This window comes from Giraffa tippelskirchi, chromosome 3, assembly GCF_054371585.1.
Source record: "Giraffa tippelskirchi isolate mGirTip1 chromosome 3, T2T-mGirTip1v1.2.pri, whole genome shotgun sequence".
NCBI lineage: Eukaryota > Metazoa > Chordata > Mammalia > Artiodactyla > Giraffidae > Giraffa > Giraffa tippelskirchi.
The window spans coordinates 169368887-169391434 of NC_137277.1; the positions used below are offsets into that span (position 1 = coordinate 169368887).

Genomic DNA, 22548 nt, shown 5'->3' on the forward strand with positions numbered 1-22548 from the left:
AACACATAATTTGCAAGGCAGGAAACACAGAGATGGAGAACCAGCCTACCACTACAGAGGTTTAACAGACACATCATGTAATCACCATGCAGAGACTTATTAGATCCTGATTCGGTCAACCTGTTACATATACATGCCTATATTATCATGCTGCTGCTGCTGCTGCTAAGTCGCTTCAGTCGTGTCTGACTCTGTGCAACCCCATAGACAGCAGCCCACCAAGCTCCCCCATCCCTTGGATTCTCCAGGCAAGAACACTGGAGTGGGTTGCCATTTCCTTCTCCAAGGCATGAAAGTGAAAAGTGAAAGTGAAGTTGCCCAGTCATGTCCGACTCAGCAACCCCATGGACTGAAGCCTACCAGGCTCCTCTGTCCATGGGATTTTCCAGACAAGAATACTGGAGTAGGTTGCCATTGCCTTCTCCAATATTATCACGGAACAGCTGTAAATAGGAACACTGACTAGATATCTGATATTAAAGATACTGTTCTTTAGATGTGATAACAGTGTTGCAGGCTTCTGCTTGCTTTTTAAGAAGTAAGCAGTAATTCCAACCTAAGACACTGGGCCTTGCCTCTGTTCTTGCCACGTCCACCACTGTCCAACCCTCACCACTCATGCCTCAGTGCAGCCTCCTCCCAGCTTACCTGGTGGGCTCCTCCTTCCAGACCACCTCGGGCATGTCGACTACCGGCGACAACTCCCAAGGAGCCACGCATCCCACTGCCCCTGGGCTCAGAGACCACCAGTGGTGGTCTCAAATCAGGGGTTCAACTGACATGCTTGATTCCCACACCCAGACCCTGCATCCTAACAAGCTGTCATCCTTAGGTGCCCCAAATACCGAGCCCAGGTTGTGTCTGAAGCCCTTGTCCCTCACCTCCCTACCAAGGACTTCTCTCTCCAGGCAGTAGTTCACCTGGGCTGCACACCAAAAGATGGGTAGCATTTGGCATGGCCTCCCTCACCTAAGGGCTTCCCTGGTGGCTCAGCTGGTAAAGAATCTGCCTGCAATGCAGGATACCTGGGTTGGATATCTGGGTTAGGAAGATCCCCTGGAGAAGGGAAAGGCTACCCACTCCAGTATTCTGGCCTGGAGAATTCCATGGACTATAGTCCATGGGGTCACAAAGAGGTGGACACGACTGAGCGACTTTTACTTTCACTTTCTCTCACCTAAAATCATCAATAGAAGCTTATAAGGATGATCCTTAGGCCTAAACTACTAACACAATATCACATTTTATTGACTGTATTTTGTTACTTAGTACCGAATGCTTATGGATACATTCCTTTCAACATAAGGGATGAAACAGAAGGAATTATAAGAAGTTAAAGGTCAACTCTCCTCTAAGCATTAAATCTGCTCAAGGAGGGACTTCCCTGCTGGTCCGGTGGCTAAGACTCCACGTTCCCAATCCAGGGAGGCCTGGGGTTCGATCTCTGGTTGGGGAACTAGATCCCATGTGCTATCATAACTGAAGAATTCACACGCCTCAACTAAGAGTTTGCAGGACGCAACTAAAGATCCTGCGTGCCACAACGAAGACCCGGTGCAGCCAAATAAATAAAAAAATATTTCTAAAAATTACATTAAAGTCTGCTCAAGGATTCTACTCCACTTGCCAACAGGACAGTAAAGGCCAAGGCACTTGAAGACGAGGGTGTCAGGCAGCACCTGCCTTCAGTCAAAGCGATTAAACCCACAAGCTCCCTATCTGTGTGGTTTTAAGGGTCTAAAGATCAGAATGCTGACATATTCTAAAACCCCCAAAATCAACCCCAAAAGCTGTAGTCACGAATGCGCCGGTAGTTCAATGCAGGCCTCAGGGGACGTGCTCTTCCCTGTGTCTTCTTGAAAGAAGAATGATTTCAGACAGCTGAGAAGCGCTGTGAGCGGAACACCTTAAGGTCGTCTCTTCCATTCAATCGTCTAACCTGGAAATATCACGCTTTAACTTCATGAAGCTTCAGAATGATAAACTAGCCCAAGGTCAAAATGGGACCTACCTAGACCCCAGGAACTTTGAAACACAGTAGTTATTTCCTTTGGAGGACAAACATCAGTACTACCGTTTGGTCTGCACTCAGCTCAAGCGGACACACTAGAAAATTGGCAAGACTTACACTGTTTGTTGGGAGCGTTTCACCTGAAAATTGCTTATCACATTCAGGCTGAGAGAAGACCATCCTTGCTTGTGAATCAGGTTTCAAATCAGGCAGCTGACCTTGATAGCTGGCTTTACTGTATTCACAGGTTCTATCTAGAATTCCTTCTTTCTCTTTGTCCAGGCACACTCCTTTACTTCCTTGGGTGACAAATTAAAATCTCCCACTTTTGAGATAAAATCAAAACAATATTAAGTTCAACTCCTAATACTCCAGCACTCTCAAGAAACTAGGTATTAAACAAAGTTGTATAACTTCTATTAAGTAATACAGAAATTTGTTTTGTATTTAGGATATATCTCATTGGTTTAAAAAATGGTTTTCAAAACAGGCTTAAGTTGGGCTGTTTTATTTTTAAAAATCAACAAATTCCACAGACTAAAAAATTTACTATTCAGCAAATTGGAAACGAAATCTACTATTCACAACAATACAGTTTAGAAACATTTTACAGGCACAAACTATTAAAAATTTCTGAATGATACTAATAAACCGCATCAAAGTATCAAGATCAGATGGCTTTATTTTTACAAAAACTACCTTCATGAATGTCTAAGCCATGCTCTACGTGTTACTCGATCAGTCATGCCCAACTCTTTGCGACCCCACAGACTGTAGCCCGCCAGGCTCCACTGTCCATGGGATTTTCCAGGCAAGAATACTGGAGTGGGTTGCCATTTCCTTCTCAAAGGATCAAACCTGGGCCTCCCGCATTGCGGGCAGATTCTTCATCATCTGAGCCCCTAGGGAAACCATGCTCTGCACCGAGATAAAACAGCTTCCTTTTCCTTCACTGTTTTGACAACTTAACCCCCACTCACCTAAACTCATTGTTTTGACACTTAACCCCCACTCACCTAAACTCATTGTATGTTTTGCTTGCTGCTTATTCTACCCATTTTTCTAGTAGAGGGATTGTCTTTGATAGTCTGTGTCAACGTAGAAAAAAAAATTTTAGAAACGTGTTCATTTTGCCAAGCTCTATGTTTAAGTTATTTTAAAAACAATAGCCTGAAACTTTTCCAAAAGGTACTTAGAAAGGAAATGTGTCATTTCTTCCAGAGACTACATAAGTGCTTTTTAAACTTCCTTACATTCCTGCTGATCCTGTGGAGGGCTCTACTATCAGTATCCTTTGCCCTCCTAGTCTGAGAAGCACGAACTCACGTAGGGCTGCACAGTTTTTCATGGAGAGAGGAAAAGAGGACTCTTTGTAAGACTACAGCCCCACTGTATCCACATCAAATCATCATCTTATTTGTCTTGCTGTTCACACCCCAGTGGCTCATCATTCATTTAATTTCTGGGAAAATGAAAATGCCAAGGCTGGATTATATTTCTTTATTTTAAATATTTCAGACTGAAACTGCCTGGCAGGGCTAAGCAAGGAACAACTGAGAACAAAAGAACGTACCATTTCTAGGGTTCTCATGATTTTTTGTCAGCACTGTACATTAGAACTACTTCTGTGCCAAGAATTCTGTTCCATTTAGTGAGAAACACATTGTTGCTGCTGCTGCTGCTAAGTCGCTTTAGTCGTGTCCGACTCTGTGCAACCCCATGGACTGTAGCCTACCAGGCTCCTCCGTCCATGGGATTTTCCAGGCAAGAGTACTGGAGTGGGGTGCCATTGCCTTCTCCAGAGAAACACATTACCTACCTAATAATAATAACAGTGATGATGATGATGATAAAAACAATAATAAATTGATTTAGGAATTCCAGGCTTGGCAACTGATTCTGCAGAAATTTTTTAATAGATGAAAACAAAAGAACTATGTATTTTAAAAAGTTCATATGAGCCTTATTCAAAGGAGCAAAAATTAAGGGAAAATGCCATATAATCAAATGGGTTAATGACATATTAATTCAATAGCCTATATAGTCACTAAAATGAGTTATGATGACCATGGAAGCATGAAGGAATGTTTATGATTTTTTTAAGCATAGTAAAAAATGATGGAACTAAATTCCACAGCCATGCTGAGTCAGGCTGGGCAGAGAGGGCAAGAAGGCTGACAAGGGGCAGAGAGAAGTGAACACGCCTTTGAGGCAGACTAGGATTCTGGCTCCTGAGGGGGGCAGGGTTGGGGGTGGTCCCCAGAGCGCCTGTGAGACAGACTAGGACTCTGGCTCCTGAGGAGGGCAGGGTTGGGGGTGGTCCCTAGAGCAAAGATGTGGAGCAGCTGAGAAGCAGGAGGACAGCAGGGCTGCCAACTATCAAACACTTCATCATAAGCCTCGTGGCCTCCCTGGTGGCTCAGACGGTAAAGAATCTACCTGCAATGGAGGATGCCTGGGTTCGATCCCTGGGTCAGAAAGATTCCCTGGAGGAGGAAATGGCAACCCACTCAGTATTTCTGCCTGGAGAATCCCATGGACAGAGAAGCCTGGTGGGCTACAGTCCATGGGGTCGCACAAAGTTAGAAACAGCTGAGCAGCTAACACTTTCATAAGCCTTGAGGTACACAGGACTTATTTTGTCTGATTTGCAAGTGTGGCTATTTCAAATTCTAAACGTAAAAACCATCCACTACCTGGAAGCATGCTTAACAAACTGGTACCACTGAAAGCAAGAGAGGGTGAGGAGTGAAACAGGGTCAGCCTGAAGCTCTGGGCAGCTGCAGGCACTAGAATCAGTGCACACATGCTCACTTGCTCAGTTGTGTCTGTGGTCACTGTCTGTAAACCCATGGACTGTAGCCCGGCAGGCTCTGTCCATGGGATTCTCCAGGCAAGAATACTGGAGTGGGCTGCCATTTCCTCCTCCAGGGGATCTTCCTGATCCAGGGACCAAACCTGCATCATCTGCAGCTCCTACATTGGCAGGAGGATTACCACTGAGCCACCTGGGAATCAGAGGCAGTTTCAAACCGGACGCAACCACTTTCTTTCCAGTGTGGCAGACTCTATGAGGCTCTGCGGCCCCTCGGAGTCTATCTGATGTATCCATGGAGGTCAGAACAGAGGGGTGAGGAGGGCTTGGACACAAGGGCTAGAGGTGCTGGGTAGATGGGGCCTTGAGAGCAGCAGTTACTCCCTGGGATCTATGAGCAGGGGCAGAGCTGGGCAGAGAAGTCTGGGGCAGAAAGGAAGGAAAGAGAAGGCACCAAAAGGCAGGGACTCACTGGCCTGAAAATTACAAGGCAATAAACCGTGCCTCTGTGCATTCAATATCGTAGTAATCCAAGTCTATGCCCCAACCACTAATGCCGAAGAAACTGAAGCTGAACTGTTCTACAACGACATACAAGATCTTCTAGAACTAACACCAAAAAAAGATGTCCCTTTCATCATTGGGGACTGGAATGCAAAAGTAGGAAGTCAAGAGACACCTAGAGTAACAGGCAAGTTTGGCCTTGGAGTACAAAATTAAGCAGGGCAAAGGCTAATCGAGTTTTGCCAAGAGAAAGCACTGGTCATAGCAAACACCCTCCTCCAACAACACAAGAGACAACTCTACACATGGACATCACCAGATGGTAAACACCGAAATCAGACTGATTATATTCTTTGCAGCCAAAGATGGAGAAGCTCTATACAGTCAGCAAAAGCAAGACCGGGAGCTGACTATGGCTCAGATCATGAACTCCTTATTGCCAAATTCAGACTTAAATTGAAGTAGGGAAAACCACTCACTAGGCCATTCAAGAATGACCTAAATCAAATTACTTAGGATTATACAGTGGAAGTGACAAACAGATTCAAGGGTTGAGATCCGATAGAGTGCCTGAAGAACTATAGACAGAGGTTCATGACACTGTTCAGGAGGCAGTGATCAAGACCATCCCCAAGAAAACGAAATGTAAAAAGGCAAAATGGTAGTCTGAGGAGGTCTTACAAATAAATGAGAAAAGAAAAGAAGCTAAAGGAAAAGGAGAAAAGGAAAGATACACCTACCTGAATGCAAAGTTCCAAAGAATAGCAAACAGAGGTAAGAAACCCTTCCTCAGTGATCAATGCAAAGAAACAGAGGAAAACAATAGAATGGGAAAGACTAGAGATCTATCTCTTCAAGAAAATTATAGATAACAAGGGAACATTTCATGCAAAGATGGGAACAGTAAAGGATAGAAACAGTATGGGCCTAAAAGAAGTAGAAGATATTAAGAAAAGGTGACAAGAATACACAGAAGGACTATACAAAAAAGATCTTAATGAGCCAGATAGCCACAACGGTGTGATCACTTACCTAGAACCAGCATCCTGGAATCTGAAGTCAAATGGATCTTATGAAGCATCACTACGAACAAAGTTAGTCAAGGTGATAGAATTCCAGCTATTTCAAGTCCTAAAAGATGATGCTGTTAAAGTGCTTTACTCAATATGCCAGCAAATTTGGAAAACTCAGCAGTGGCCACAAGACTTGAAAACCTCAGTTTTCATTCCAATCTCAAAGAAAAACAATGCCAAAGAATGTTCAAACTACCGCACAATTGCACTCCAGCAAAGTAATGCTCAAAATTCTCCAAGCTAGGATTCAACAGTACGTGAACCAAGAACTTCCAGACGTTCAAGCTGGATTTAGAAAAGTCAGAGGAACCAGAGATCAAATTTCCAACTTCTGTTGGATCATAGCAAAAGCAAGAGAATTCCAGAAAAACATCTACTTCTGCTTCACTGACAATGCTAAAGCTTTTGACTGTGTGGATCACAACAAACTGTGGAAAATTCCAAAGTAAAGAAGCTTCATATGGCAATTAATACACAGAACCATTTTCTAAAGGGCATTCAGAAAACTCTACGTTTTATCCTACAAAGCAGTGACTCCTCAACAGTAAGAAAACAGGAAGCATTAAATTCCTTTTTTCTCCAAATAAATGCAGAATGTGGAAAAGTCTAGGTTCAACCCCAAAACTCTCACTTGGTTCAAAAAAAAAAACAAAAAAAATCCCGACTTCTGTGCTAAACAGGAACAGTGATTCTAACAAAATTTCTCAGTACCTTAAGATCAACTACAGTATCCAATATGATAGTGCTTGGGGTGGTAAATTGCAAGAACAAGCCCAATTCTTACCCCTCCCTGCTTGTGTGCACTTTACAACGTGACATTGCAGTTCTTCCCAACAAGAGGTGGAAACTGTTTCTCCAACCCTGGAGATGGGCTGCCCTGTGACTTGCTTTGGCCCAAAGAACATGGCTGCAGCAATGCAGTGCCAGCTCTGTACTGGGCCTGAGTAAAGGCTACCACGTCTACATGAAGAAGAGGGGTTAGCCTGCTAGAGGATGGACCACAAGGAAGAGAGCCCCAAATGCCAGGTGACGCCATCCTCCACCAGTCTGTGGCCAGCAAGCCCCGTGAAAGAGACTGGCTGAAATGAGCAGGGCCAGCACGTGTATAAGCGAGCCTAGCTGTGAGCGGGTGGACTGTCTAAGGGATTCACAGGCTCACCAGCAATGATGGCACTTCTTGTTTTAAGCCTCTGAATTTCACGACGGCCTGCAACACAGCAATAGCTAACTGATACAATGCCGCCTGTTCCAAGTAGCACATCTTTAAGAATAATTAGGATTCTGACCTTAAAATTGGAAATAAAAACAGCATTTGGCATTGACCAAGTGCCAAGAATTTCAGAGTCCTTAGTAAACACATTAAGTCCACTTTTACTTTTAACTGAGCTCCAGGATCCTCATTTTGCTCAGATGCTAATTCGATTTCCAAGAAATTGAAGAAGTTATGCAAAAGCACAAATGAACATATTACTCTTAATTAAATATTACTCAATATTTTTCATCCTATCAAGAATAATAATTCTGTATGTTCTTTTTCCTAACTAGAGTAGATACATAAAAAGCAGACTAAAACCAAAAGGTTTAAGAAAGAAGCACCTATTCCAGGGAGATAAATCTGTGACCTGCTCACAGATACTCCTAATGAGAAACAGAGCTTTCTTTGATCTTTTCTAGCCCCTTGGTTTCACTCTGTCAAAGAACTGATCAAAAGAGAGTTAAAAACACACCTTAGGAAATCAAGTTTATAAAAATCTCATTTATGTATGCTACAACACAGTAGAGAAAAGACAGATTAAAGCATAATTTTTCTCCTGAAAAGCACTGGCTCTCAAACCAGGAGATACCTTGTGCAAGTCATGATTAATACCATTTTCAAACCTATCACCCAATAAGAACATACATTTGGGTTCAGTACATGTTATTTTCTAGTATGATTACTTTGAAAATCATGCCCACACTTTGATAAAGAGATTCAAATAGCACACAGGTGTTTCTATAAAATCCCAAGGCCAAATTCTACCTTGCCTGATACATCAGCATTTCTAAAACCAGCTCTTTCAAAAAGCTCCCCCCCAAACACCCTAACCATCCCCAAATAGCTAAATTAAAACAATTTAATCATCTTTAAATTGTAAACTGATATACAGGGCTTATTCATTGAATTGGCTTAAAAGAATACAAAATATAGCATGTGCTACAAATTAAGCCCCAAGCCTGATTTCTTTAAAACTTGGAAAAAATAGTAAGTTTGGGGAAATCTGATTTTTCAGTTGCTCTTAGGATTGCTGATGCTATTTTATACCTTGGTAAATGACCAAACATTTGTGTTACCTACTACAAAGGATGTTTTTTCCTAGTCTGACAGTACCTCCAGGGTTACAGATAAAAATGCATAATTCTGATAGCCCGAGTAATTTCTACTGATATAACACTAAGATGTTAGCCTAAAAGGGAGAGGAGAAAAGGATATGGTGCAATCTTGTTTCAGTGGCTTCACTTGTGTCTGACTCTTTTGTGACGCTATGGACTGTAGGCCACCAGGCTCCTCTGTCCACAGGATTTCCCAGGCAAGAATACTGGAGTGGGTTGCCATTTCCTCCTCCAGGGGATCTTCCCGACCCAGGGATCAAACCCACATCTCCTGTATTGTCAGCTGGGTTCCTTAACAGTGAGCCACCAGGGAAGCCCAAATGGTACAATCTGCTTTTACCAAATTAACAGCAGTTTCCCTCCAGCCAAGTCTCTTGAACTCTGCCCTCTTCATTACACTGGCAGAAAGCAGCCTTCCTCTTTGAATAACAAAGGGGGAAAACACTAGATTTTTACTGAATTAACTAAACTGAAAGGCAGCGCAACTAGCCTTTTTTGGTATAGAGGAAAATCAGACTGGCTTGGAAAATTTAAATTTCCACCCCCTTCTACAATCTAGGGAAGGAATCCTGTCCATGATGATGGTGACCCTCAGACTGCTGATTCTGTCATCGGCAGACTTTATCAGGGGCAAAGGACATGTGCACCTTTGCCAGCCCCTAAGTGAATAATGGCTCCACAAGCCGGGTGGCTGGGTCTTCCACCTGAGACATTTTCTTTCTGACCTGAGGAGACATTCCTGTTGGTATGTTTCCACTGTCAGCCTCAAAATTACCTTTTGTGACCTCTGTGCCACCCAGGTGGGTAAAAGCTATTACAACCTCTGAGGAGCAGGAGGAGAGGGTGGAGTCGGTCCAGGTAGGGTCCATGCAACATTAACTCAAGAATTAAAAAAAAAAAAAAGTTCCAGACTCTTCTTCACAGCCTTGAAGTCTTGAAACACAAAGGCAAACGAACTTAAAAAAAAAAAACAGTTGGAGATAGTGAGGCTGTTTTGCAATTCTGGTCCATGCTTCTTCTAGATTTATTTATTGAGGATTTTCTCAAACTAACATTTGAGCGACTTCCCTGGGGGCCCAGGGGTTAAGATTCTGAGCTCCTGATGCAGAGGGCCTGGGCTTGATCCCTGGTCAGGGAACTAGATGCCACAAGCCACAACCAAGAGTTTGCATGCCACAGCTAAGACTCGGCACAGCCAAATAAATAAATATGGGAAAAAATAAAACAAAAAACCAAACTATCATTTGAGAGACCACTGACCTCCTGCTTTCCTTCTGGGAATCTGGGATTTCGGCACGTGTGAGGCAGAGGCTGCCTTCAGGAACATCCCCCAGTGAGCGCCTGGGTAGCTTGAGCCTCTAACCAGCTTGCAGGTAGCCAGTGTGAGTATTTCACACGTGTGGGATAACTTCTGGCTGGGGGAATGGAACATCTCCTGAGAGTCTCTACAGGGCCAGGACTCCTGGAAGCTCACGCCTGGTTTCCTCTGGACTTCACCCCATACCTTTCCCTTCATCGATTTTGTTTCCTGTCCTCCCATTGTAATACATCGCAGCCGTGAGGATGACCACACAATGGCAGTCCTCCTCCTGAATCAAGGAACCTGGCAGTGGTTTGGGGGCTCCCTAACACAGCAGGGCAAAGACTTTTATAAGTGAAAACGTGTGACTGACGTGACTTGTAAGTGACCAAATATGGAAATGCTGAAAAGGCATGACTTAAAGACAGTTATAAGAATTAAGGTCTGTAAGGGACCCCTAAAGTGGAAATTTTCAGTTTATACACAAAACCAGAATATTAACTGCTGTATTTTTGTTGTCTTGCAGTGCCTAAAAATAGACTCTTTCATTAGTGTTACAAAATAAAGGGAAGAAGTGAGAAGTTGGAAGCCTGGGCAGGAAAGCACCTATTGCTCTGAAACTATTCTATTCAGGCAGGAAATTTTTCATTTTATTTACACACACACATATATACCAGGGGCTTCCTATGTGGCTCAGTGGTAAAGAATCTACCCACAATGCAGGAGACACCAGAGATGCAGCTTTGATTCCTGGGTCGGGAAGATCCCCTGGAAGAGGAAATGGCAACCCACTGGAGGATTCTTGCATAGAGAACCCCATGGACAGAGGAGCCTGGCGGGCTACAGTTCCCAGGCAGCAAGCACACTCAAAAGTCACAGTGCGCAAAGACATGTTTAGCTTCTGATGAGATGAAAGCAATCAAGTGCAAAATAAATGAGAATGAAAATAATAATAAACAACACACAGAGAAGTGCCTTCTCTGTGCCAGGTACAGTTCAAAGTGCTTTACATGTGAATTCATCTAATTCTCATAATTAGGAGGCTGGAGCCTTTATTATCTCCATTTTACAGATGACAAAACTACAACACTGGGAGAAAAAAGTAACCTGCCCAAGGTCGCATGGCTAGGACTCAAACTCTGGCATTCATGATTCAGAATCTGTTCTAAACTATGCTATAAAAGAAAATTATCTCAACAATGAAAACCCGCTCCTAATGACAGAGCAATAGATGCTTTCCTACCCAGGCTTCCGACATCTCACTTCTTCACTTTATTTTGTAACACAAATGAAAGTCTATTTTAGGCACTGCAAGACAACAAAAATACAGCAGTTAACATTCTGGTTTTCTGTATAAACTGAAAACTTTCAGCTAAACCATGTTTCCTCCCAAGCACAACACTTAAAAATCAAGTTGCTTGTTTATTTAGCATTGTTTCTATGAGAACAGCTACTAAATATACAGTTTTCCTTCAAACCATCTTAATACCCTTAGAAATGTCTAAAGGAAACAAAAAAATAAACAGCTAATGTAGCGGGGGGGGGGCGATGCTACCAAAAATATTTTAGAAGTTGGTCTTCTGTGATCTCTATTGCTTACCAGCCTAAGTGCAACATCCTAAAATATCTTAAAATAGACGCAATCTCTCTTTGTGTGACTTAGGCCAGACAAAACAATTTCTTGCAGAAATCAACCTTGACCTTTAGGCCCCTGAAACAGTAGTATCAGCAGGCATCTCTCCAAACTCTATTTTTCAAAAATGAAGATAGCTAGCTCTCAGCCTTAACTTACTGGTAAGACTTTTAGTAAGATTTTACCTTTAAAAAAATGCTATCTATCCTTTTCAACCAACTGTCTAAATTTTTGGTGCAACTCAAAGCAAAGAAGTTCAGAAAGCAAACGTGTCCGGGGAATCATTTCCTGTTGCCTCACAACATTTCAGTTCTGTCCTGAAAGTACAGTCTCATTTTCTGTTTCTCCGACCAGGAAAATGACTGCTGCAGTTAAATTCTGAAACGTAATACTGAGTTTATTACTGTTATTTTTACAGTTTCCTGACTAGAAAGACAGTCATACTCCACTGACTCAAGAAAATCTTTTTTTACTTTACCAATGTACCATTTTTCTACGCTGCATGCTCAGATATTCTAGTTCCAATGTGCAACTGAAAACTACAATTTAAAAATACTAAGGTTTCATGAAGAACGAAGCTTAAACAAAGGGATTTGTGTGTGTGTGCTTAGTCGTTCAGATGTGTCCAACTCTTTGTGACCCCATGGACTGTAGCTCACCAAGCTCCTCTGTCCGTGGGATTTCCCAGGCAATAATACTGGAGTGGGCTGCAATTTCCTCCTCAGGGGATCTTCCTGACTCAGGGATTGAACCGACATCTCCTGCATTGGCAGGCAGATTCTTTCATCACTGAGCCATCTGGGAAGCCCCAACAAAATACAAATGAATGCGTGTGAAAGAGCAGCACCGTTCTCCGTTAACCCTTCAGGGCACAGCAATCCCTGAAGGTTTCTGATTAGACCCCTAAACTTGCTGCCCAAACCATTAGCAGTGACTCCAGGTCCTGTGGAATTAAGGTGAATCCTCCATATTAGGTTATTACTCCTTGGGGGAATTCTCTGTATTTAGCACTATCAGATATACTTTGGTTTTACTAGGAAATAGATGAGTATATGTAAATGGCTCCAGGTAAAAACATCCCACAAACTGACGAAAAAAAGAAAAGAGAATAAGGTATAAACAGTCTTCTTTCCCAGTGCCTCTCCACAGACAAGCACGATGAATAATTCTCCTTTTGCGTAAAGCAACGGCCCTCCAAGGTGACCAGTAGCATCAGCATGGAGATCACTGGGAACTTGACAGAAAGGCAAACTCTGGGGCCCAGCCCCAGACTTACTGAACTGGGATCTTTGTGCTTTAACAAGATCCCTCTCCATGTGACCTTGATGCACATGCAAGCTTTGAGAGCCACCCTCTAGACAAATCAGACAAACAAGTACATTAAGCCTAGACAAGGGTTTCTCCAACTCAGCGTTAATGACATTCGGGGCTGGACAACCCTTTTCATGAGGGACTGTCCTGTGTGTTACAGGATGTTCAACATCCTCTACCCACTAGATTCCAGGAGTACCCTCCCCCAGTTATGACAACCAAATATCTCCAGATATTGCCCAACGTCCCCCACTCCAGGGGACCGCGGAGGCAGGGAGGGCAAAAGGCAGAATCCTCTCATTTTACACTTGTTGCTGGAGTCGTCAACCACTGACATTGCCTCAACTCAGGGTCTCCAAACGTGTAGGACTAGTGCACAGCAGAAAGAACTAGGGCCTCAGTCAGACCTGGGTTCAAATCTCATTCCTATTATTTACTGGCAACGTGACCTTGGGTATTAACAGCTACTTCAGTGCCCCTTGCGCCCCAGTTTTCTAAATGGCCAAATGCTCATTACAACAAGACATCTACACTACATGTTTCATAAAAGTCCCAGTGGGACCCGCAATACAATGCATTGCTATCTCTGCAGTAAAACAAATGAATATTATTCATGCCACATGGGATAAATAAAGATTACAAATACTCTCATCTACGGAGATCAAGTTTTAGCACCAATGAGTTTTCAGGCCTAACTCACAAAAACAAACCATCAAAAACACCTCTGACTGTTACAATACCTTGAATTTTGGATCTGTCGATAAAAGAAAATGACCGAACCCATCTCACAGGGAGATGTGAGGACTGGATGCAGTCACATACACTGGTCCAATTCTGTACTGAAAGAGGGAGAGGACTTTTAACAGGTTAACTGTTGCTATTTTTAAAGCACAAATTCTGGGGGACTTCCCTGGTGGTCCAGTGGGACGCCACACTCCCAATACAGCGGGCCTGGGTTGGATCCCTGGTCAGGGAGTTAGATCCCACATGCTACAACTAAAAAGAACTGACATGCTATAGGGGCTTTCCAGGTGGTGCAGTGGTAAAGAATCCGCCTGCCAATGCAAGAGAAGCAAGAGATGCAGGTTTGATCCCTAGGTGGGGAAGATTCCCTGGAGGAGGAAATGGCAACCCACTCCAATATTCTTACCTGGACAATCCCAGGGACAAAGGGGTCTGGCGGGTTACAGTCCATGGGGTCACAAAGAGTTGGACATGGCAGAGTGACCAAGGACACACATGATGCAACTAAGACTCCCTTGTGCCAAGTAAGTAAATATTTTGAGAAAAAGAAAGATTTCAAGTACACATTCTGACGGCGTCATTTGCTTGTTTTAAACTCTTTAATGGTCCCCCACGGCTCGCAAATCTTAACAGTGGCACACAAGGAAGATCCTTCTATAACTGGACACTGGGCCTTCCAGCTCTCAGTACACTTTCTGCTCTGGGCATCTAGAAGTAACCATGGTTCTGTAGCGCCTGCGATTCCCTCCTGTCCTTTCCCTCTGCCTGGATCAAGGTCACAGAGACCACTCCTTTCACCAGTGATATCTCCTCCAGAAGGCTTTTCTTGAAACCCAGCGCTCACCCAAGGACCCTCCTTCCCCTGTGTCTCCCCAGCACTCAGAGAGTGGAGAGCACAGGGCCATCTCTTGACCACACCATCCAGCCCTTTGGGAACAGCAATTTCAGCATCCGTGTTTTCTACCCACAGATCTAAGATGGGCCTGGCACACAGTAAGTGCCCAATAAATGCTTGTTTGATGATAAACGGTGGTCAGTGTTCTATTTCCTGGCTGGTTCTATCAGGTCGGACGCCATAAAATCACGAATCAGAAGTTATATAAGGGCAAGTGCTATGACTTTTGCTCCTTGTTCTGTCTAGGGCCTGGCACTCAATAAGGAGATTATTTCTAAATCTATAAATGAGTGAATAAAGAAAGATTGAAGAATACGACACAGACTTATGACAATGTAAAAACAAACCACCATATCCAACAACAACAAAAACCTCATAGCCATGCGCTTTCATAAATCTCATAAGGTGTATAACCTGCTACAAAGAGTGTCCTGCCTGCCAGGAAGTTCCATGGGCCTGAAACACAAATCAGAGACCCGAGGCCCCAACCCCCACCTGGTCCAGTCCTCTGCCAGGACCCTGCTGTGCCCCCATGAAAGTGTCTCCCAGAACACTTCAGTGCCAGAGCAGCTAAGTAATCACTTTCCATAAAACATTGATCAGCACTGCTCCTGGCCAGTAATCGCAAATACTCAGCAAGTTACCCAACACACATGAGTCATGACTAAAATATTTTACTGAACAAAGACAGCTAACTTGTATAAAGTGTTGTCTCCATCTGTGTTCATATCATGCAAATATCATTGTTCTGTCCTTTGTCTTTTTTTTTTTTTTTTTTACAACAGTCCCCTCTTCGCCCTGAGAGAAGGACATGAGACTTAGCAACTGAACAAGAACAATTTCTCCCTGTGGCTCAGGCAGCCCAGTCTCCCAGTCCTTCCTGGTGACACACCCACATCCAGGTTTAACCAATCACTCTCCACCTCGTTTGCGGTCAGTTACTCCTAAATTGCCTGCTCACAACAAACTCACTCAAAAGCAAAATACAAAGGTCAAACAGGCGCTGGGGGGTTTCAGGTTTCCTCTTCGCAGTGGGAGCAGGCCCTCAAAACTACCGACTTCAGAAACTAGATGACAAAAGGCTGTACTGTGCCTCCCACTTCAACAGAACAGCAGAACCTTCCTTCTTCCAGAAAGACTTTCCACTTTTGCAGTATCACCGTTTAAGAACACTCACTGAAGCAAGGAAACACAGCTTCTCTCAGAAACATCAGTCATTTCCTCCAAATTCCCACAGTAAAGCCACTAACCTTTGAAACTTTTAAGGGTTTACAAAGCGCTAAAGTTACAACACAAATAATCTCTCTCCCATCCAATCACAAAACCCTGGAAAGACCAGAGAGCTGGACTGCGGAATCTTGGGGTGCATTTCTGGCGTCACCAGTATCTCTGTGTCTCTCCACGAACCTCAGTTTCCTCTTGGGAAGAATGAGAAAATCGCATCGGATCAGTGTTTCCCAAAGTATGATGGGCAAGACGCCCTGTTAACCAGACAGAGCTGACTTTAGGTGTACAGAGATGAACGTTTTAGCCATCAATTTTTTATGTCAAGGGATAACTGGTTTTCCACTAACAGTGGAAATATCAAATTTCTTTAAAAATAAAAACATTTTTATTATTCTTAGAGTTTTTTCTTAAGTGAGTCACTTTTAGGGGAAAAAAAACATTGTTTTGTAAATAACAATTCAGATGGTTCTAACAGCTGTGGAAAAATAACTGATCTAGAGACCTGGTGAGCGCCAAAGAGAGGTGTAAACCCCAGCGTAGGGCAGAAGAGTGCTGAAGCCCCGGGAGGTGTGTTGCAATAAGGGGATCCCTGGCACCCGGTCCCGAGGGAACCGGAGGCCAGTCCTGGCTCCCAGAGAAGGCGGCTTGGAACGGACCGCGGAAGGGACGCTTCCAGCTCTCGGCAAAGGAGAATTAGGGGAAAGCGGGGGTCCCGGGCTCGAAGGGTATACCGTGGGGGGTCTCGGACCGGAGGGGCGCGGCGGGGATGAGGGTCTCGGGCTGGGGAAGCGCAGTGGCCGGGGGTTGGGACAGGTGTCCCGGACAGGGAGGTGCGAGGCACGGACCGGGGTCTGTGACCAGAGAGTGCGGCGGCGGGTCGAGACTAGAGGAACCCCACGGGCGGGAACTCGAGGGAGGGGGTCCCGGCGACCAAGACGGGCTGGCGGGGGCGACGGGCCGCGGGACCCGGGGGCCGTGGACGCCCCCACGCGGAGAGGGCCGAGGCCGGCGACCCCCAGGGCCCCCACACCCGGGCGCCGGTGGAATCCGGGCCGCCCTCGTCGCGCCTCGGCCCCGCCGCGCACCAGCCGCCGGCCCTACCTGTCCTCGCTGGCCGTGATCACGCCGTCCTCCTTGGGGATGAGCAGCGCGGCCGTGACGACGTCCTGGTGCCCCTCGATCTTGCTCAGCAGCACCGGGCGGCTGCTCTGCGGCCTGGAGTGGATCTCGGCCGCCATCTTCGAGCGGCGGCGGCGGTCTCCGCTACGGGCGGCCCATCAGCTGACTGCGGGCGGGCGGAGACCAGTTAGGTTTCGCTCCCGCTCCCTCGGCCGCGTGGGTGCCGCGCCGCCGTAAGCTCCCGAGTGCTTCCGCCGCCTACCGTATTGGCTGAGGAAGCCGCGCAGCTAAAAATTACGTGGCCAGGAGAGAGGCCTGTAAAGGGCTCACCTGAGAAGTAGGGGAGGTTACAAAGTTCGAAGAGGAAACTCATGGATCCAAGGAATGTATTGAACAGTTGGCAGTGAAGAGGAATTATCCCTCAAACTAGAACCTATCGAAAATAACAATACTATACTGTATCCATTCTAAGAAGCCTTTGTTTGAACCACACCTCCAAACATTGCAGACATGTTAAAGTGCGAAAAATAAGAATGCAATTTAGAATCTTTGAAAGGCACTCATTGAGTGGTGACTGTATATCAAGCACGATCCGAAAATCTTTATATGAGTTCAGTCAGTTCAGTCGCTCAGTCGAGTCTGACTCTTTGCGACCCAGTGGACTGCAACACACCAGTCTTCCCCTGTCCACCACTAATTCCTGGAACTTGCTCAAACTCATGTCCATCGAGTTGGTGATTCCATCCAACCATCTCATCCTCTGTCATCCCCTTCTCCTCCTGCCTTCAATCTTTCCCAGCATCAGAGTCTTTCCCAATGAGTCAGTTCTTCGCATCAGGTGACCAAAGTATTGGAGCTTCAGTTTCAGCATCAGCCTTCCAATGAATATTCAGGAGCTAGCTGGATGCTCACAGCTAGTATCTGTGGAGCATAAATGTTGCTGAACCGAATTTGGATCTGTTAGCCCAAAGCACAGCAAAGCTACTGACATCACATTGTAGTGAAGGAAAGTCAGCATTTATTTCCAGGGTGGCTTCCCTGATGGCTCAAACAGTAAAGAATCTACCTGCAACACAGAAGACCCAGGTTTGATCTCTGGGTAGGGAAGATTCCCCTGGAAAAGGGAATGGCTACCCACTCCAGTATTCTTGCCTGGAGAATTCCATGGACAGAGGAGGCTACAGTATGTGGGGTCATAAAAGAAAGAAAGAAAGAAAAAAAAAAAAATGACTAAGCAACTGAGTAAGAGAAGCAAGAAGAACAGGCAGCTCATGCTCAAAAGAGCCAACTCCCAGAATGGCTTTCAAGGAAGGAATTTTAAAGGCAACATTTGGGGTAAGGGTTGTGACTCATGACTTTCTTCTGGTTGCTTGGTGGTGATGGGTTATGTTTAGAAATCTTAATCATCAACCTTCTGGTTCCGACTGGTCTAGGGTATACATGCTGTTGGTCAGCATGTAGTCACCATCCTCCACCTGGGTGGAGGGGGGTCTTAGCTTCTGCAAAACAACTCAAAGATATGGATCAGATTGCTAGACTCTCCCTTGAGGAGGAACAAGGACTGTTATTACTGAACTATTGTTTAAGCTATTATTATTTTTCTTGCTGACTGCTTTTCCTTTGTTGCTGTGTTCCCTCACTCCCCTAATTAGCAACTACTCTTTGGAACTCAGGAAAGGTCAATGACTAAAGCCTTTTTCTATAAACAAAAAACTGTGGATGTGGAAGGGCTTTTTTGTCCTGTTTGCTTTTAATCCCCCGTTTTCTTTAATACTCCTCTCTCCAACTATATTAGTAGATCATTTATTAGAATATTTCTCTCAATTAATGAAATACTGCAAAAATAACAGTTCCTTGTGCTTTCTTCAATTTATTTGAATGATATTCCATGAATTTTGAGTATTTAACATGCAGTGTAACATGAAGCCAAATCACAATCCCCTCTCACCTCTTCTGAGAAAAATTGCTTCACCCAGAAATGCATCAGCTTGTTTTGCCATATGTGTCAAATCCTTCTTTTCTTCTCTCCCTACCCACAGGGAACCCTTTTACAAACTGGGATGAACCATTCAGATTCTTCCTCTTCATAGGTTAAGCTAAGAGATCTGAACTGAGTTGTATGACCTGTCAACAAAAAATGAGAGCTGGACAGTAGTTAATAACAGTCTATTTAGGAACTATTCCCCTAAAAATAGAGGGAAAGAGACACCAGCATAGAACTGGGCTCAGTTTCCAATACAGCATGGACAAGTGGCAATTTTTGAACTGTGGTGTTGGAGAAGACTCTTGAGTCCCTTGGACTGCAGGGAGATCAAACCAGTCCATCCTAAAGGAAATCAGTCCTGAATATACATTGGAAGGACTGATGCTGAAGCTCCAATACTTTGGCCACCTGAAGCAAAGAACTGACTCATTGGAAAAGACCCTGATGCTGGGAAAGGTTGAAGGCAGGAGGAGAAGAGGACAACAGAGGATAAAATGGTTGGATGGCATCACTGACTGGATGGACATGACTTTGAGCAAGCTCCAGGAGTTGGTGATGGACAGGGAAACCTGCCGTGCTGCAGTCCATGGGGTCGCAAAGAGTTGGATATAACTGAGAGACTGAACTGAACTAAAGTGGGGATTTAAAGCCAAGGAGTATGGTAGAGGTCAGTGGCTGGCAAAGTACTAGGAGGAAACATCAGGGGTACTAAGGGATTCTGCCTAAACTAAGTTGACAGAATTCTTACAAAAGGCAGGCCAGGTGATCAGACATAACTGGAGGATAGTAAGGTTTATGAATTTGATAAGATATCAAGGACTGTCAGACATTGGGTGGGGGGAGCCTCTCTAAACTGATTTAACTTTCTTGCTGAAACTGTGATGCAGGCCTATCAAGGGGGCAGACTGGAGCCTGAGGTGGAAGCCTTGTTGAGAAGAGGGCTTAGAGAAGCCAGACTGAAGTTTGGTCAAGGAGAATCTTTGCCAGATCCTAACACTGGAGAATCTTGAGCTAAGTCGTAGCATGCTTTGGGATGGTTTTGGTCACCACCTCCTGTACATTGTTATGAACCAGTTTTCAGGGAGGTGAATGTAGGTGAGATGTGTCCAGGAAGAAAGGAAGGAAGAAGATTGATTACAGTGGAGGCTGACAATAATAACCTGGGAGAGGGGTAGGCTAGCCATCAGGTAGCTCCTGTGGAAATAAACTGAAAGAAGACTTGCCACCTGGATAAAAGAGGGTATTTATGGAAATAGGAACAACTGAAGACATAGGAGTCCAACCTGGGTGACTATGGAGGATGCCATTAACAAGTAGAGCGATCACAGAAAGAGATGCTCTTTCAATATCTACATGTTTTGTGGGCAGTTCAAAACTTGAGGATTCAGACAGTCTTCTTTTGTGACTTAATATTAAGTTTAAAAAATAAATTAATAGTTTGGTAAGAAAGCAATATTCATTGGAAAGACTGATGCTAAAACTTGAAGCTTCAATACTTTGGCCACCTTATGCAAAGAACCGACTCATTGGAAAAGACCCTGATGCTGGGAAAAATTGAAGGCAGGAGGAGAAGGGGACAACAGAGGATAAGATGGTTGGATGGCATTTCCTACTCGATGGACATGAGTTTGAGCAAACTCCAGGAGATGGTGAAGGGCTGGGAAGCCTGACATGCTGCAGTCCATGAAGGGGCAAAGAGTTGGATCCGACTGAGTGACTGAACAACAACAAAGAAAGCCATGTGATGATATTGCTAAAGAGTGAAAGATAAAGAAAAAATGACATAAATCCACTGTTCCCATTTTGACATATCTCTCCCATCCTCCCCCCACCTTTTGCTGTAAAACAGTTTGTACTTAGATTGTTTTTAAATAAAAATGTTTATTTTGGATTCAATAATCTCTTAGTCTAGGGCTCCTAAAAGGAAGGCTTCTGGAGACATGCCAGGTAAATATTTGTCTATAAACAGCTGCTGGATTCATGGTCTTGAACTCTTTTTAAGACTATGCCTTGATAAGAAGTATTTTCTTTTTAAGAATTTAAGTGTTTTCTTTAAACATGAAACAGCTTGTCTTACTTTAATTAGGACGGAAGGAACAAGAGCAACTGACAAGATGAAGCAACTTCTTCCAAAAATTTCTGGAACCCCAAGCCCATCAAGTTCTGTACACCCAAGAGTAATTAATGCCCAGGTAGGAAAAAAAAAAGGTCAAATTACCAGAGATCAAATTGCCAACATCTGTTGGATCATAGAAAAAGCAAGAGAATTCCAGAAAAACATTTACTTCCGCTTCACTGACAACACTAAAGCCTTTGACTGTGTGGATCACAACAAACTTTGTAAAATTCTTAAAGAGATGGGAATACAAGACTACCTGACCTGCCTCCTGAGAAATCTGTATGCACGTCAAGAAGCAACAGTTAGAACCAGACATGGAACAATGGTCTGGTTCCAAATTGGGAAAGAAGTACGTCAAGGCTGTATATTGTCATCCTGCTTATTTAACCTACATGCAGAGTACATCATGTGAAATGCCGGGCTGGATGAAGCACAAGCTGGAATCAAGATTGCAGGGAGAAATATCAGTAACCTCAGATATGCAGATGACACCACCCTAATGCCAGAAAGCCAAGAGGAACTAAATGAAAGTGAAAGAAGAGAGCAAAAAAACCGACTTAAAACTCAACATTGGAACTCGCGGCAGCACTTATACTAAAATTGGAACAATACAGAGGTTAGCATGGCCCCCGAGCAAGGATGACACGCAAATTCGTGAAGCATTCCATATTAAGAAAAAAAAAAAAAAAACTCAACATTCAAAAAACAGATCATGGCATCCTGTCCCATCACTTCATGGCAAACAGATGGGGAAAAAATGAAAACAGTGGCAGATTTTCTTTTTATTGGGCTCCAAAATCACTGTGGATAGTGACCACAGCCATGAAATGAAAAGACGCTTGCTCCTTGGAAGAAAAGCTATGACCAACCTAGACAGCACATTAAAAAGCCGAGACGTTAATTTGCCGACAAAGGTCCGTCTAGTCAAAGCGATAGCTTTTCCAGTAGTCATGTATGGATGTGAGAGTTGGACCATCAAGAAGGCTGGTCGTTGAAGAATTGATGCTTTTGAACTGTGGTGGTGGAAAAGAGTCTTGAGAGTCCCTTGGACAGCAAGGAGATTCAACCAGTCAATCCTGCAAAAAAAAAAAATCAACCCTGCATATTCATTGGAAGGACTGATGCTGAAACTGAAGCGCCAATTCTTTGGCCACCTGATACGAAGAAATGACTCATTAAAAAAGACCCTGATGCTGGGCAAGATTGAAGGCAGGAGAAGGGGACGACAGAGGATGAGATGGTTGGATGGCAAAGAGCCAGACACGACTGAGCCACTGGACTGAACTGAGGGAAAAAAAGAAAAAGAAAATAAAGCAAAAAGCAACATTTGCGCATGCCCACTAAAACACCTTTGCTGGCCCTCCCCCCCCCACCTGGCTCTGGTTCAGCCCCCGCCTCTCCCGCGTTTCCCGGTTTCCGGGGGAACTGTGTTACCGCGACACT

The 22548-nt window shown here is 44.3% G+C and overlaps 1 protein-coding gene and 1 pseudogene across 2 annotated transcripts in view; one reads left to right on the forward strand and one right to left on the reverse strand.

The window, feature by feature from the left end:
* The window catches only part of WDFY1 (WD repeat and FYVE domain containing 1), a 58195-nt gene extending 40983 nt beyond the window's left edge, over positions 1-17212 (reverse strand). For both annotated transcript variants that reach the window (XM_081579641.1, XM_081579640.1), the window contains exon 1: positions 16985-17212. In XM_081579641.1, the coding sequence (XP_081435767.1) occupies positions 16985-17121 (137 nt within the window). In that variant the 5' untranslated portion in view covers positions 17122-17212. The remainder of the gene's footprint in view (positions 1-16984) is intronic.
* Positions 17213-21678: 4466 nt separating this feature from the next.
* Positions 21679-21779, forward strand: LOC145543921 (U6 spliceosomal RNA; annotated as a pseudogene).
* The last annotated feature ends 769 nt before the right edge of the window (positions 21780-22548 follow it).